This window comes from Lepidochelys kempii, chromosome 9 (assembly GCF_965140265.1).
Source record: "Lepidochelys kempii isolate rLepKem1 chromosome 9, rLepKem1.hap2, whole genome shotgun sequence".
NCBI lineage: Eukaryota > Metazoa > Chordata > Testudines > Cheloniidae > Lepidochelys > Lepidochelys kempii.
The window spans coordinates 47171405-47187610 of NC_133264.1; the positions used below are offsets into that span (position 1 = coordinate 47171405).

Here is a 16206-nt window from a genome sequence, read left to right on the forward strand (position 1 = left end):
ATGCTCACAAGTTTGGAAACAGTAAGGGGCTGGGTGTGCTGCCCTTTTGTTGCATAACACCTCATTCCATAAGTAGTCCTACTGAAACAACTCTGAAGAACTCAGCTTTTTCCAGTCAATATATTCTGCTTCTGGATCTGCTTTGGGTTGTAAAATCTCTTGAAGCTTAATTCTAAGTTTTTGATCCTTTTTAGTTTAATTTCTGAAAGACTTTCATTTATGTGGTTGGGTTTATTTCCCCGACAGGGCAGCAGCATTCCTTATTGGCTTTTGGAGGAAATGCAGTCTAGATATTGAGATGGGGTTGGGAACAATGATTCTTGAGTTTTGTTCCCAGTTCTACACTGACTTGCTATATAGCTTTGGACAAACCTCCTAACATCTGTGTGCTTGTTTACTCCTCTGTGATTCTGCTACATAATAAAAGTACTTATCTATCTTAGGAGTGTTGGAAAATCCACAGCCCTGAGTGACCTAGTTATATCAACCTAACCCCCGGTGTAGACAGTGCTATGTCAACGGGCGGGCTTCTCCCATCAACATAGCTAATGCCTCTTGGGGCAGTGGGATATCTACGCTGATGGAAACTCTCCTATTGGCATAGGTAGTGTCTTCACTAAGCGCACAGTATGCCCTTTTTTGGAATTTTAGAATTTTTTGGAATTTTGGAATGCCCTAATTTGAAATTAAATTTGAATTTAATTGGTGGTTCAACTCCTACAGTTAAATGGAAATTTTGAACTGGGAAGCGGAGCCATGGCTCTGGGAGGTGGGGATGGGGTAAGGGAGCTGAGACTGGGGCCATAGCTAGAGGCCAAGTGCAGGGGCAGTAGCCAGGGTCCCAGACATGGGACAGCAGCTGGGGCCAGGAGCAGAACTGGGTGATGCTCCCTCTCCACCTCCCATGGGAGATGGCGTAGGCCCCAGCTGTGCCCTCCCTGAATGTTCTTTGCGCCCCCCTACTGAGGTGCACCCCACAGTTTGAGGACCTCTGCTCTAGAGTGCAGGTGTTCTTGTGCGGCTGTTTGTTTACAGCCTCAGCTGGTTTTGGTACTGAGCTAGGATCTTGAAGTTCTGGAGGCTTTACTGGCTTGCTCTATAAAAATATATTTCCACTGCTCTTGTGACCCATCTTTGTAGCATTTTGGTTCAGAAGGTAAGCCAGAGAACACTCCTGTAGTTTTAATAAAATAATCAGTCCAGCCCTGTTGAATTGCTAGCCAATACAAATATTCTGCTAATTATCACAAAAATAAGGATCAACTTAGAATCATAGAACCATAGGGTTAGAAGAGGACTGCAAGGGTCATCTAGACTACCTCTCTGCCAAGATGTAGGATTTGTTTTGTCTAAACCATCCAAGACAGATGTCTGTATGGCCTCCTTTTGAAAACCTCCAGTGAAGGAGCTTCTAAACTTAAATTATATTTTAGGGAGACTGATTTGATTTTAAAACGATACATTCCGACTCTTGCTCACAGTGTCTCCTCTCAACACCCAGTTCACCTACCAATACAGAACAAGATTCTCTTAGTTCTTAAATGCTTTTGTTTTGTTTTTTTAATTGCTCATTTTTGTAGAAACTACTGTGTAAGCTACCCCAAAGTCTTATATTTTTTTCCTTTCAAAAATATTTTTATTTGAAACAGTCCTTTAATCCTCTTCCAGCAACACACAAGAGGGAAACACAGTGAGGGGACTGGAAAGTATGTTACCCTATATCCTGTATGTAAATTCTGCTCCCAAATACTGATAGCTGTTGTGATAATGATGTGGCTTTTGCTTCCAGATTACTGTTCCAGCTGAAGATCAAATTCATCATTCAAACAGATTTTCAGGAATGAGTTTGTTTTTAATCTTACACCTTTTGGAAACTTTCTATATAATTCAATTTTAAAGTGTCTGGAATTTTTTTGGAGGATTGACCTAGTTCCGGGGGAGTCTTTTCTGGAAACATTCTATAAACATTTTCTCTAGAATTGCTCTGTTTCTATAGACACTGTTCAGATGGCTGCTATATAGATTTTCACAGGCTCAGGGATTGACAATGGTAGATTATGTAGTACAGGAACTGAATAGCTGAAAAGCCTTCAATTCTATCATTCCATGTATCCTTATTATGCTGCACTATGTAAAATTTAAATAGTATCTACTTTGTTTATTTACACTTAGTTTAAAAACAAACAAAAAACCCACACAAAAGTATTATCCAATTGTCATTTAAGCTATATAATGATGGGCTTGCCCAGTGTTCCAGCAGATGTTTAATGCACAACTCATTGGAGCATAGTTACAGTAGAGCCTGATTCTTCGATCTTGGACTAGGAATTCTGTGGCATCTGCATGCTCTTGCTTTGTGGATGGAGAAAGTCCCTGCATTGCTCTGCAGAAATCTTTCCCAGAGCATTTCTAAATATGGGGGTGTTTGAAAATGAGAGGGAACTTCATGCAACCCTCTTTGCCTAGGCAACATCCTTTCAATCCTGTGCTGGGCCAAAGTGTTGATCTTTAGGCCAAATGTGGCTTACATTTGGATCTAGGATTGCCAGTTTTGGTTGGATGTATTCCTGGAGGTTTCATCACATGACCATCTTTAATTAAAGATTAATCTTTAATTCCTGGGGGGTTGGCAACCCTAATTGGATCTGTGTACAAAAAAGTTATTACACATGTCACTTAAGTATTATGATTGACCCTGTTTGGAAGACATGGCTATCCTTTTTAATAAATGTTTTGTTTTAATTATTCAGCATTAGTTTGGTAATTCATAGGAGGGAAAGTACTTTTTTATTTTAAAATTTAAGAACTAAAATTCCCAGAGTCTTTCAGTATGAAAACTATATGCTGTAATTGTTCTTGTTGAATTTATAATATATATTCACTTTTGGATCTTTAGCTTCTGTGTGATACATCCAGGCTACTTTATAGCATAAAATATTCATAAGCAGTTCGTTCCTTTTTGAGAAGTACAAGAAACCTCCAGGACACCCTTTCCTCCCACCCCCAGTAGTATAAAGATACTACTGATGATGACATGATCCCCAATCCTGTTGGGAAAAGTAGGTGAATAAATACAGCTTTTGGTATAAATTAACTATAAAAATCACATGAAGGTTACATATTTAAACAGGGTTAGAAATGGAAAGTTAAGATTCTCATGGTAACATTTAAAATTTACCCACACAGTATTCTGCAGAGGTGTTTAAATAATATTTGTATATATTTCTTCAAAAATGCCAACTTTAAAGGAATTCTACTTTTGGCTCTTGTGTTTCCAGCATGAGACAGGCTGGGAATTTGAGCTCTATGATTTTTATCCTTCTGAGTCGCTGATAACTGAGCAAATATCCATTTTCACCCCCGCCCCACCCTCTAACTTGCTGAAGAATTGGGGTTGACTCAGGTCCTTCTAGAACTTTCCTTATTAGATTTTTCTTGACGTAGGTCCGCTAAAGAGCTCTTTGTCAGAGCTATGCATCAGATCACCATTCATGCTCCATCTCTGCAGATTTTGCTTGGTTTGAACAGAAGTGTATCCTCAGCCCCAATAAAATTTAATATTTAAAAAAAATTGTTTGTGGTGTTTGGTCTAGTTGGCCCTGTCACACTGGTTCCATGGTATTTGTTTCCTGCCTTTTGTTTGGACTATCAATTTGGTAATCATATGTTTATGTGGTCAGTTGAACCAGTTTTTAATGGCCTATGCACAGTGGTTTTTATTTACATACATTTGATCCTTCATTTTAGCTTTGCAGGACATTCCCCTTTTGAGGTTTGCGCTAAACTTCTCTGAGATGCTTTGAATGCTTTAGCAGTTGGAACAGTATGAGTCTTGCTTTTCAAACTTTTAGCATTCCATATCTCATTATGTGACGTGACATATGAATTACTTCATTGACTACTTGGGTCAAAGCTTTCTTCATTGCTGCAGCATTTTATTTTACTTTTATAGCTCTTTCTCTTTCAAGTTTGTTGCCGTCTTTGTCTCTAGGAAGGAAGGAAGCTCAGCAAATTCGGGAAATGCGCATGTAGCATAAAGTGTCCATCATGGACAGGCATAAGTGCTGCATTGTGTTCTTAGAAGAGCATTATTTCCTGAGTGAGATGCTTGTATGGGCACCTCACCTAGAGCTGTTTGTTAAACAATGGCAGAAACATCTAAAGTGTCTCCTATAAGTGTCCACTAGAGCAGTCCTTGAAGATGGTCCAGAGTGCTTAGGCTTTCACTTTGAGGAGTTATCCTAAGGTGAGAGAGAAATGGTACTTAGTGTTGGCCTCTACCATCTATATAGACCCAGCGACTGTTCGGATCCATCAGCCCCACTAACCTGGCTGCTGTGAAGTGGGCTGTGATATTCAACAGCTTGAACTTGCCTCATTGTGTCAGGGTTTAAATATCTTAAGTCATGTTCCTGGTCTCCAACTTCTTGTTGAATGAAGCTACCAGAGTGCCATGTGCAGGAGGTGATAAGTTAAAACCAGCAATCTTTTGACGCACTACTTCACTTCAGGCAGCTTTGCATCAAAGCTTTCACATAGTCCACTTGTGCTCAGTAACAGGAAGTGATCTGGATGACCCTAGATGGCAACAGTGTATATTTGCATCAGTGCTTGAATCATTTCAAGTTCAACTGTCTTTGTTCAAAGATACTGGTATTGTCCTTGTCACTTAGGTCAGAGCTTTTGGTGCTGATGGAAGAATCTGAGTGTCTTAATCTATTTCGTACTTGGTGCCAATCTTGATATTTGATGTTGGCATTGAACCTACCCATGCCTGTGGTTTCAATGCAGTCAGTGTCAGTTACTGTGACAGCATTGACTTCTGGATCTCCCCCACCAGTGCACCTCTCAAAGCTTGTGTGGGATCAAGGGGGTTGACATTTTGATGTGCATTAGTTTCCACATATGAGTGTGGAAACTCATCAGACCAAGTGTATTTCTGCAGGAGATAAGTGGCCCTGCCTTAGAGATTCTAGCCTTTTGTTTCAGTTTCTCCAAGGTTTGGCTAACACTACTGGTTTTGATTTTGTTCATGTATCTTCAAGGGACAAAGCTGACAAGTACCTGGATCATTCATTCTCTATGAATAGAGGCACTGTGTGCATGAACCCTTTTCTGGATGGGCTGATATAGAAGGTGGGGAAAATGCCTAACAACTCTGCTCTTTCTTGAGCAAAAAAAAGACTGCACTTTGCTCAAGGACATAGCTAGTTACATCTTCTGCTGCCCAGTAAGAGCGTCTTGATTTAGGTGGCTGTGGCCAGAGGAAATATGCACTTTCCGTTCTGAGCTACTCTATTAATGTTCATTTGGACAGAATTTATGCAGACAGTATTTTATGTTGTGAATAGAGTTGGCTAAAGGATGACAATTCTGGTTTGCGACAGCTTTCAAAGTTCTGACTTTTTTCTTTCCAGTGTGAAATGAAATGAAAACCTTACAAATGTTTTTGCAAAATGGTTTTTGGGTTGAAAAGATCATGCTTTCAGTTTAGGTCGGTCTCTATCTTTCTCTCTCTCTCTCTAAATGGCTGGAGAGCCCACCCTGCATTCCGGAAATCTTCCTGTTAAAAACATTGAAATCTCCCTGAAATGTATGTATGAAACAGCATATTCTTCTTCGAGTGCTTGCACATGTTCATTCCAACTTATGTGTGCGAGCACGCTGAGCACAGCATTCGGAGATATTTCCCCTAGTGGTATCCGTCAGCTCTGGCATCCCCTCGTGTCGCACGCTCACAGCGCTGGTATAAAGGGCCCCCGCCAAGTCTCTGCTCCTCATTTCCTACTTACCGCCTGTGGCAGCTGTTGGAGCTCCCACCCCACCCCTCCCCACTTTATCTTGGCAAAGTGTGTTTGTGGTTTCCTAATTGAGAATTCTGTAAATAGTTTTTATGAGTTTACGTAGTGTGTTAAGTTTAGATAGTTTAGAGTAGTAACTAGGACTCCTCTCTGTGTCAGGAATGGGGGTCCATATCTCCTTGGTACTGGGGCATGCCTTGGTCGCCGGGGTTTAAGCAATGCTCTTCCTGTGCAAAGCCTATGCCAACCAGTGACCCGCACTTAAGTTGCCTTAAGTGAGGGGCACAGGAAAGATTCCTGCCAGTTCTGCCGCAATTTCAAGCCGCAGTCACAAAACTACCAGGCAGCAAGGCTAAAAGTCGTCCTCATGGAGGCAGCACCGAGGCCTGCCTTGGAGCCGAGGTCTGACTCAGCACTGAGTACATCCGCATCTGTACATACCGCACCGCCCGCCCCTAAGAGTTTGCAGCACCGCTCTTCCTCCCTCGTGCCCAGGAAGAGGCAGAGAAGACATTGGAAGACGACTAGTTCCCCAGCACCGAGGATGGACAAGCGGGCAGATAGGAATAGAGCGAGACCCATGCAGGGCCGCTCTCCCTCACCAGCGCCGCAGCAGCCTCCAGCATTGGCCATCAGCACCGCAAACACACAGGGGTGAGGCATTACCCCCCTTGTCCAGCACCGAACAGAAGACTGATATCATCGACCCAGAGGAACATGCTGCCGTTAAAGACTTGATGACTGCTGGTACCGAGGCCCCTTAAGACACCTGAAGCGGCACTGCCTGCGCCACCGAGCAGGTCCAAACCCACCACTTTCAGGCCATTCTCAAGACTGTCTTCTAGGGGAAAGCCTCCACTTATTACCTCACTGGAGATGTCCCCGCGGCACCGTTTCCCGGCACCAGGAGGATCAGCAAGGCCGTGGTCACCTTAATCATATAGCTCTTCCTCATCTTTGGGTTCAGATTTGGGGTCTGACATCTCAAGGCATTAGCACCATGATCACTCCCTGCACCCATCTCTGACATTGGGGGGGACCAGCATCATTCCAATGGCCCTTTTGGAACCCATGGGGGTTTCCCCTGGGCCATGGCACTAGTTCGAGGAGCTCCTAGTCGGCAATGTTGGAGACAAGGGCAATGCCAGGGAAGCACCAAGAGATTCCTGAGCCAAACCCTGCTGTTGACGCTGGACCCGGTACTGGTACTGAATCCGCAACACGTCACGGGACTGAAGCGGGTACTGGGGTCAGCAGTTGCAAGCTAGCCAGGAGGAGATTCCCCTGGATGCTGAGACAACAGCTCATACCGCCTCCTCCTCCACCTCACCAGAGGACAAAGTAATGCTTACAGGATCTTCTCCCCAGGATGACCTGAGAGCCCATCAGGACTTACCTAAGCGGGTGGCATCTAACTTGGGTCTCCAGGCAGAGGTCGTTAGGGAACCATCTGATGGCTTCCTGGACATTCTGACAGTCACAGCTCCAGTAAGGGTGGCCATCCCCTGCACAGCTCCATTGTGGGCCCAATAAAGATCCTCTGGCAAAACCCAGTATCCATCCCTCCCATGGCTAAGAGAACAGAGAGAAAGTATTTTGTGCTGGTCAAGGATGAGAGTTTTTATTTTTCCATCCCCTGCCTGGGTCTGTCGTCAAAGCGGCTGCTAACAAGGAGGACTGTCAAAGCAACACAGGGTCAACTCCAAAGCTAAAGGAGCCAATAAAGATGGACCTTATGGGGAGGAAAACTTATGCTACAGGAAGACTCCAACTGTGCATAGCGAGCCAGCAGGCATTGCTGGGTCACTATGACTATAACATGTGGGAAGAGATGGCCAAGTTTAAGGATAGGCTTCCCCAGGAGAACCAGCAGGAGTTCTCAGGCCTGGTGGAGGAGGGCAAGACAATTACCAGAGCCTCCTTACAGGCAGCACTTGACGCCATGGACTGAGCAGCCAGGTCTATGGCCACAGCAATCACTGTGCACAGGAGCTTGTGGCTGCAAGTGTCAGGGTTCCCACAAGAGGTCCAGCAAGCAGTGCAAGACCTACTATTCAAAGGGCCCTGGCTTTTTTTCGGGACAAACAGATGCTAGGCTCCTCGGTGTTAAGGACACCAAAGCAACTCTGAAATTCCTGGTGTTGCAGTCCCAGTCTCAGCCCAGGAGACCATATAGGCCTCAGCAGTTTGGCCGTTTCTATTCTCACCAGAGATGCAACCAGAGGAGACAAAGGAATAGAGGCTCTGGGCACAGGCCACATCCACCTTCCTCCTCGGTGGGGCCCTCTCAACAGGCCCCTTGTCATTCAGGTGACTCAAAGCATTCATTTTGATGGGTTTGTTGAGGACAGCATACCAATTCCACTCTCACGTGATCCAGTTTACCACTGTTTTTTCTAATTCTCTTTGCCACTTGCTTGAGACCTGGGAACAGGTCACCTCTGACCACTGGGTCTTAAACTCAGTGGTCAGATTCACTCTTCAGTTCACCTCCACCCCTCCCTCCCACCCCCTTTCCCCGTTCCTCTTCAGGGACCCTCCCCACAAGCTTCTGCTACAGCAGGAAGTTCAGTCCCATTTCAGTATGGGCGCTGTGGACGAGGTTCCACAATATCTAAAGGGAAGAGGGTTCTACTTCCGTTATTTTCTAATATCCAAGGCCAAGGGCAGTCTCAGGCCCATCCTAGACCTGCACCGCCTCAACTGATTTCTCAAGAAGTTAAGTTTCACATAGTCTCCTTGGGGTCCATTATCCTGTTTCTGGATCCAGGGGATTGGTATGCCGCCCTCGATTTAAAGGATGCATACTTTCATATATCAATTTTCCATGGCAACAGAAAATGTTTGAGATTCTTGGTGAACAAAGGGCACTGTCGATTTAAGGCCCTGCCGTTTGGCCTTTTGACAGCCCCAAGAGTCTTTACCGAATGTATGTCAGTGGTAGCGGCCTTTCTAAGAAGAGTCGTCCATGTATTCCTGTATCTCAATGACTGGCTAATCAAGGGCACGTCTCGAGAGCAAGTAAGATCGGACATTGCTCTCATCCAACCAACCTTCCAGTCATTGGGTCTTCTTATCAACAGGCAGAACTCAACATTAGTCCCCAATCAGAGGATAGAATTCATCGGGGTGGTCCTAGATTCCCAGCTGGCAAAAGTCCTCCTCCCAGATGATTGCTTCTGAGTAATCTAGGAGCTACTTTGCTAGGGCAGGCTCATTCCATCACGACGGTCAGGACCTGCTTGAGTCTTCTCAGCCACAGGGCGTCATACACATATGTAGTGTGTCTCACGAGGCTGAGATGTGGACCTTTCTAGGTCTGGTTGGCCACGACGTACTCTCCCTCCAGGCACCTCCTATACAGGTAGTTACATTGTCCTCTGCTCCCTATCATGGTGCCTAGACCGTTAGGTGGTCTGTGAAGGGATTCCTTTCACAAAGCCTCAACCATTGGCCCACGTGGTCTCTCATGCTTGAGTGCTGGGTTGGGAAGCCCACCTGGGGGCGCTCAAGACTCACAGGCCCTGATTCTTGGAGGAACTAGCTCTTCCCATCAATGTCAGAGAGCTCAGAGCATTCCTTGCATGCCAAGCATTTCTGCCCCATATTGCAAACACAACAACATCAGTCCTCACGGATAACACATCAGCCATATACTGTATCAACAGATAGGGTGGAGACTGTTCTTCCCCTCTGTGTCAGGAAGCGGTTCACCTATGGGAGTTCTGCATCACAAATTTGATTACAATCAAGGCTTCATTTCTACTAGGGGTGCAGAATCAGCTCGCGGACCACCTCAGCAGATCCTTCTGCACTCATCATGAGTGATCCCTGCATCTGGATGTCATAATAAGCGTCTTCCACAGGTGGGGCTTTCCCCACATCTCTTTGTCACATGTTCCAACAGAAAGAGCCAGCAGTTCTGCTCTCTGAGGGACCACAGCCCAGGCTCAATGACAGACGCGCTTCTGCTGAGCTGTTGTCGCCTGCTCTACACCTTTCCACCCATTCTGCTAGTGCACAAGGTGTTGACAAAAAGATCAAGCAGAACCGAGCTTGAGTCATCCTGATAGCACCAGCATGGCCCAGGCAACATTGGTACACCTCACTCGTTCGCCTCTCTTGTGAGACCCCAACTGAGCTTCTGCTGTACCCAGACCTAATCTCGCAGGACCACGGTTGGTTGCTCCACCCGAATCTCAGCTCTCTCCATCTGATGGCATGGTATCTTCGTTGCTGAATCCCGATGAGCATGCTTTGTTCACAGCAGGTCCGGAAAATTCTCTTGTGCAGCAGGAAGGCTTCCACGAGGTCAGTGCAAAGTGGAAACATTTTTCTCTCTGGTCATCTGGTTGTGGGGTTCTGTCAATGCAGTCTTCGATTCAACTCTTCTTGGACTACCTCCTATCTTTGAAAGAACAGGGCCTAGCCATTTCAACCATTTAGGTCCACCTGGCAGCCATCTTAGCATTCCACCATAAGGTCGATAATAGGTCAGTGTTCTCACATGAAATGGTAGTTTGTTCCTCAAAGGTCTGGAGAGGACATTCCCTGAAGTGAGGGAACCGCTTCCCCCATGGAATTTGAACCTTGTCCTCTCAAAACTGATGGGACTGCTATTTGAACCAGTGGCAATGTGGTCATTCCTGCACCGTTCGTGGAAAACAGCCTTTCTGATGGCAATTACTTTGGCTTGAAGGGTTTCTAAACTCTGAGTCCTTATGACAGAGCCACCCTATACAGTTTTCTTTAAGGACAAAGTACAGCTTCATCCACACCCTAAATTCCTTCAAAGGTTGTATTCCACTGCAATCAACCAATCTTTCTGCCAGTCTTTTACCCTAAACCTTATGCAACTAGGGAGGAGCAGCACCTACATTCCTTGAACATCCAATGGGCTCTGGCCTTTTATATTGAAAGGACCAGACCATTCCATAGATCACCACAGCTCTTTGTAGCAACAGCAGGCAGAATGAAAGGGCTTCCCATTTCTGCCCAGGAGATTTCGTCCTGGATCACTTCCTGCATACGAGCATGCTACGACATAGTGGCCGTTCCCCTTCCAACAAAACTTACTGTCCACTCTACAAGTGCCCAAGCCTCTTCAGTGGCCTTCGTTGCTCAAGTTCCAGTACAGGACATATGTGGAGCAGTGACCTGGTCATCAGTGCACACATTGTCCACACACTATATTATCACGCAGTAGGCTAGAGATGATGCCTGCTTTGGCTGAGCAGTTTTACAGGCGGCTTGTCCTTGAACTTTGAGCCCACCTCCGTTATTACTGCTTGCGAGTCACCTGAGTTGGAATGGACATGTGCAAGCACTCGAAGAAGAAAAACAGTTACTTACTTCTCTTAACTGTTCTTTGGGATGTATTGTGCATGTCCATTCCAAAACCCACCCACCGGCCTCACTCTGAGTGGTTGGTAAGGAGAAACTGAGGAGTAGAGGCTCAATAGGGCCCCTTATACCAGCGTTATGAGTGTGCAACACCAGAGGGCACTAGAGGTGAGCCGTCAGATACCCATAGGGGGAAAATGTCCCATGACTGAGCTCAGGGTGGTTGCACACCTATGTTGGAATGAACGTGTGCAACACAGCTCAAACAACAGTTACAAGAGGTAGGTAACTGCTTTTAATAGGAAAAAGTATTTTAGTCAAAAACCCTCCAAACAGCTCTAGCTGTGAACTTCCAGGCTTCCATGAGTAAAGATGGGGTAGAGCTGTGGAGAAAAGGAACACCATGGAAGACTCTTCAGAAAATGCCAGGAGATATGAAAGATCATACATGAAGGCATTGAACAGGCCCAGCATCTGATCTAGGTGGCTTCTAATAGAGGGCACCCACAGTTGCGAGTCCAGTGCCCTTGACACAGATGTCTAGAGGTAAACATGGTGGCTGTAGGCATTTGGCTCATATGGAAGTACAGCATAAATTTGTAACTATATATCAGTGGTAGCTCTCACCTGGAATACTGTGTTCAATTCTGGTGACCATATCTAAAAATAAATAAAGCAGAAAAGGATGGAATTCAGAAATAAGTGGTGGTAATGATCAAAGATATGGAAAAACTTCTGTACAAAGAATGAAAAGATTACAAGTGTTTAGTGTAGACTAGAGGAGATAAAAAAGGGAGCATGATAAATAAACAAAGTAACAAATAGTGTAAAGGAGTTAGATTGGGCACCTCTAATTAAATTTTTCCGTAATACAAGAGCAAGGGGACATGAAGTGAAATTGAAAGACAGAAAATTTAAAACTTACAGGAATACTCATAATTTATTTGAGTCAGTGGGTTCCACAGTCTGTCATTGGGGCTAAGAATTCAGCAGGATTTTAAAAAAATCTACCAAGTTCGGAAGGGAATAAAACCCTAATGCTTCAGTACATGACCCAACCTTTAACAGTAGGGAGTACAAAGAAACTTTCCCTATGTAGAGATTATTCAGTAATTGTCCCCTTTTGGGGCTTTCGTGCACCTTCCTCTGAAGCATCTGGTATTTGCCGTTGTAAGAAACAGAATACTGGACTAGATCAGTCACTGTTCTGATCTGGTTAATTCTTGTATATCTACAATACACTGAAGACAATCTTTCTATATTAACTATATCAGGTCGGGAGAAGGACCTTGGCATCACTTTGTGACCAGCTTGATGAAGAGCTCTGCTCAATGCACAGCTGCAATTTAAAAAAAAAAAACGAATACACACAAAATGCATAAGGAATGGGATGGAGAATAACTCAGCAAATGCCATATATATATCCATGGTTTGCCCACACTGAATGCAGTACTGGATCACTCTATCTCAAACGGAAGTTGTAGGATTAGGTAGAGGGAGTTCTGAAACAAGTAACAAGAATTATTGGGCATAGAATAGCTCTCATTTGAAGAGAAATTGGAATTGTTCTCTTTAGAGAAGAGACAAATAAGAGGGACCATGTTAAAAGTATAGAAAAGTTGGAGTCAGAGCTTCTTATCTCCTTGTTTTGTGTCACAAAACAAGAATAAACTTGGTTCAGTTGAAGGGAAAAAATAAAAACTAAAGAAGAGAAATTCTTTTTCCACAACACAGAACATAATTAGACTTGAAGTCATTGCCATTAGATATTGCTGAAGCCAAGAACCCAGACTAACACAGCTGCTACTCTGAAACCTTTTAACAATTGAACATTTTGTAATAAAATCCAGAGTTGCTAAAGTAAATAGTTGCTTATTGCATCTCTGGCTGCTCTGATCTAATAGCCAACTTTGGGTCTTTTTCAGCTCAAGATGTACACTTGGCAACCCCATAGTTATCACTGCATATCTTTACAAAGCATGATTACTTAGCCTATTAGTAGAAACCCATTTCCAAAGTAGGGAGTTCCAGAACTTTTCCAGATATCAAGTTTTATTCTTGTTTAGAATATCTCATATAATTTTGCCAGTTCTTTTAAAAATTGCTTTTTGCTGGAGGACACACCTTTATGAGGTCGAGATAGAATAACCTTGTATCTTATTTCTGGAAGCATGATCTATTTTGTGTATGTGTATTATATATAATGTGACATACATAATTATATCTGAGGTTTTATTTGCATGAGTTTGAGTTGGCTGCATGGCTCACTCATGACTAGTTAGTAAAGCTATGAGTGAGTTAAGAAGACCATCCAAAATAAGTGTTGATAAAACTTTACTGTCAAATAATATATTTTGTGTATATTATATGTTACAGGTGGAAAAAAAATTTTAAACCAATGTTTGAGAGATTTTAAAAGTTTATTGGGGCTATTATTTTGTGTCTCCACCTGTAAAGCCTTGGTATCTTAGTCACCATGAGTTCTTCTGTACAAGACTCTAGAGAGAGCCATAAAAACCTCCAAAATGGACTGTAATGGGTTTTTTTCTGTATTAAATTGTCACAAATATAAAGTGTAATATCCTCTCCATAGCTAGAAGAAAGTGCTGGATTCCTGTTGGAGAGGGGGGTATTCCTCCCTTAGCAAGTATATAAACCTACCGTTTCTACTCCTGTAGGACCTTATTTTGATATGTTCCTCCAACTTTTGAGGCCTGGCCTATGCTTGAACGTTTTATTGTAACTGATTCAGTTGGGGTGTGTTTGTTTTTATCTAAAATAATTGTACAACCCCAAGTGTGGATGCAGTTATACTGATATAAAAGTGACTTAGGTCTTCTGCCTTCCTATATGGGAATAGCTTTGTAAGTATAAAGAACCTTTATATTGATATAACTGCATCCACACTAAGGCCTAGGCCAGGTCTGTGCTAGGATTCCTCTGCTGGTATACCTATTCCAGTATACTATACTGGTAAAGCATGCCTTGTGCAATTAAAGCTTATACTGGCAAAAGTGCAGTTTTGCTGGTATAACTGTGTCTAGGGACTTCAACATAGCTGTGCTGGCAGGTTAGAGATCATGCCTGTTTCATGCCCTTGACTGACAGCTGTGCCAGCAGAAGTCTTTAGTCTACACTTGAACGTTTTACTAGTATAACTATTTCAGTTAGGGGTGCGGTGGTGGGTGTTTGGTTTTTGTGTTGTTTTTTTAAACCAAAATAGTTATACCGCTAAAAAGCCCGAGTGTGGACACAGCTATTCCAATGTAAAGGTGACTTACGACCATATAATTATTCTCCTGCCAATATGGGAATAGCTGTGCTTGCATAACTGCATCAACTCTAGAGGGTTGTACAGCTTTAACTACATCTGCGTAGTTAAAGTAGTACAACTTTCTAGTGTAGACAAGGCCTTCAGGGGTGTTGGGAATCCTATATGTTCTCTTCAGTGATGAGGAAATTACTTGTTGTGATTCTTCATACCTATGAAGAATCACTTTTTCCAGTAATTAATCATACAGGATTAATACTCATCGACCCATTTCCCTTACAATTTGGGGGTATGTTTTTAATTATTATTTTGAGATGCTTGTATATTACATATCTGGAAAATGTTAACTTTTTCCCTGTTTTTATAATCTGCCTTTTAATGGAGCTTTTGTTCCTGATGTAATTCAGGACCTGACTGGAAGGTTCTAGAAGAAGCTGAGGCACTGGTGATTGGTCAGTATGAGGGTGCCAAAGCCCTCTTGACTGCCAGTGCCTCATAATGCCAATAAACCTTAAAGCAAGAGGCATTCTTGGCCTCTGTTGCTCTGTCAGCTTCAGACAGGAGAATTGCTTTTCTGTGTAATAGTTTCAAAAAAGAATGATAGATAAGTAACTTTCTCTTGTGTGTAATGGACATATGACTTTTACACTGTGAACCCTGTCTTTTGAGTGCTAAGTATTTAACTGTGTTTTTTTACATTTAATTTCTGTAGCTTAAAAACCAGCTTTGTCTTCTACATTAGATCTGTTTTGAACAGTGGTTCTCAACCAGGGGTATGTGTACCCCTGGGGATACGCATAGGTCTTCTAGGGGGTCTGTCAACTCATCCCATTTCCCTAGTTTTACAACAGGCTCTAGAGCCCTGCAGCAGGACTGGGATCCTGTGGGTCCTACAGGACCCACTGCCACAACAGCGGGAGAGGGATAAAAATTCAACAAACCATGCTAGAGCAGGTGAGAGTGGATATTGGGGAGGGGCGGGGAAACAGGATTTTTAAAATAGTCTTCCTGTGCCACAAACAACATGAATGCCCCCGCCAAAAGCCACTGCTCTCCAGCTCTGAAGGCAGCACAGAAGTAAGGATGGCACATTATGGTATCGCCACCCTTTCTTCTGTGGTGCTGCTGAGAGCAGCGTTGCCTTCAGAGCTGGGCAGCTGGAGAGTTTTTAAGTGAGGTGAAACTTTGGTATGCAAGGCAAATCGGAATTCTGAATCATAGAATATCAAGGTTGGAAGGGACCTCAGGAGGTCATCTAGTCCAACCCCCTGCTCAAAGCAGGACCAATTTTTGCCCCAGATCCCTCAAATGGCCCCCTCAAGGATTGAACTCACAACTCTGGGTTTAGCAGGCCAATGCTCAAACCACTGAGCTATTCCTCCCCCCCCTCCCCCCCCCCAAGGGGTACAATAGTCTGGAAAGTTTGAAACCCATTGCTTTAGAAGACTGGAGTGGGGTGATGACATCCAAATAGGCTATAACTTAATGCAGCTTTTCCAAAGCTCAACTGAGAGGTGAGGAAAAGGTGAGAAAAATGCACTAAGGGTTCAGTGTTTTTGCTGTCTCCTATCTCTGATCAACCCACCAAAAGTTATTGTAAATATTAAGTCTTGAGTTCCCTGATTTTTGCTAAAGTGAAAAATGCTTTAAAAGTTTAAAGCTATCTTTATACATTGTAAGGAGCTGTAGATGGCTCACAGATTTGTTTAAAATGTTGCACAGTTTGGATTGTCCTATGTGTTTGGCTAAGACGGTGGCTTTCAAATGTTTTCATACCAAGACCCCCTCTGC

At 43.7% G+C, this 16206-nt stretch overlaps 1 protein-coding gene across 4 annotated transcripts in view; it reads left to right on the top strand.

Moving 5' to 3' along the window:
• WDR33 (WD repeat domain 33) overlaps positions 1–16206 on the top strand; it is a 106762-nt gene that overhangs the window by 48215 nt on the left and 42341 nt on the right. The window contains exon 8 of one of the 4 annotated variants that reach the window (XM_073360151.1): positions 1790–15630. The exons of the other annotated variants lie outside the window; for them this stretch is intronic. Within the exon in view, the coding sequence (XP_073216252.1) occupies positions 1790–1806 (17 nt within the window). The 3' untranslated portion in view covers positions 1807–15630. Of the gene's footprint in view, positions 1–1789; positions 15631–16206 lie in introns of those variants that run through there. 4 annotated transcript variants of the gene reach the window in all.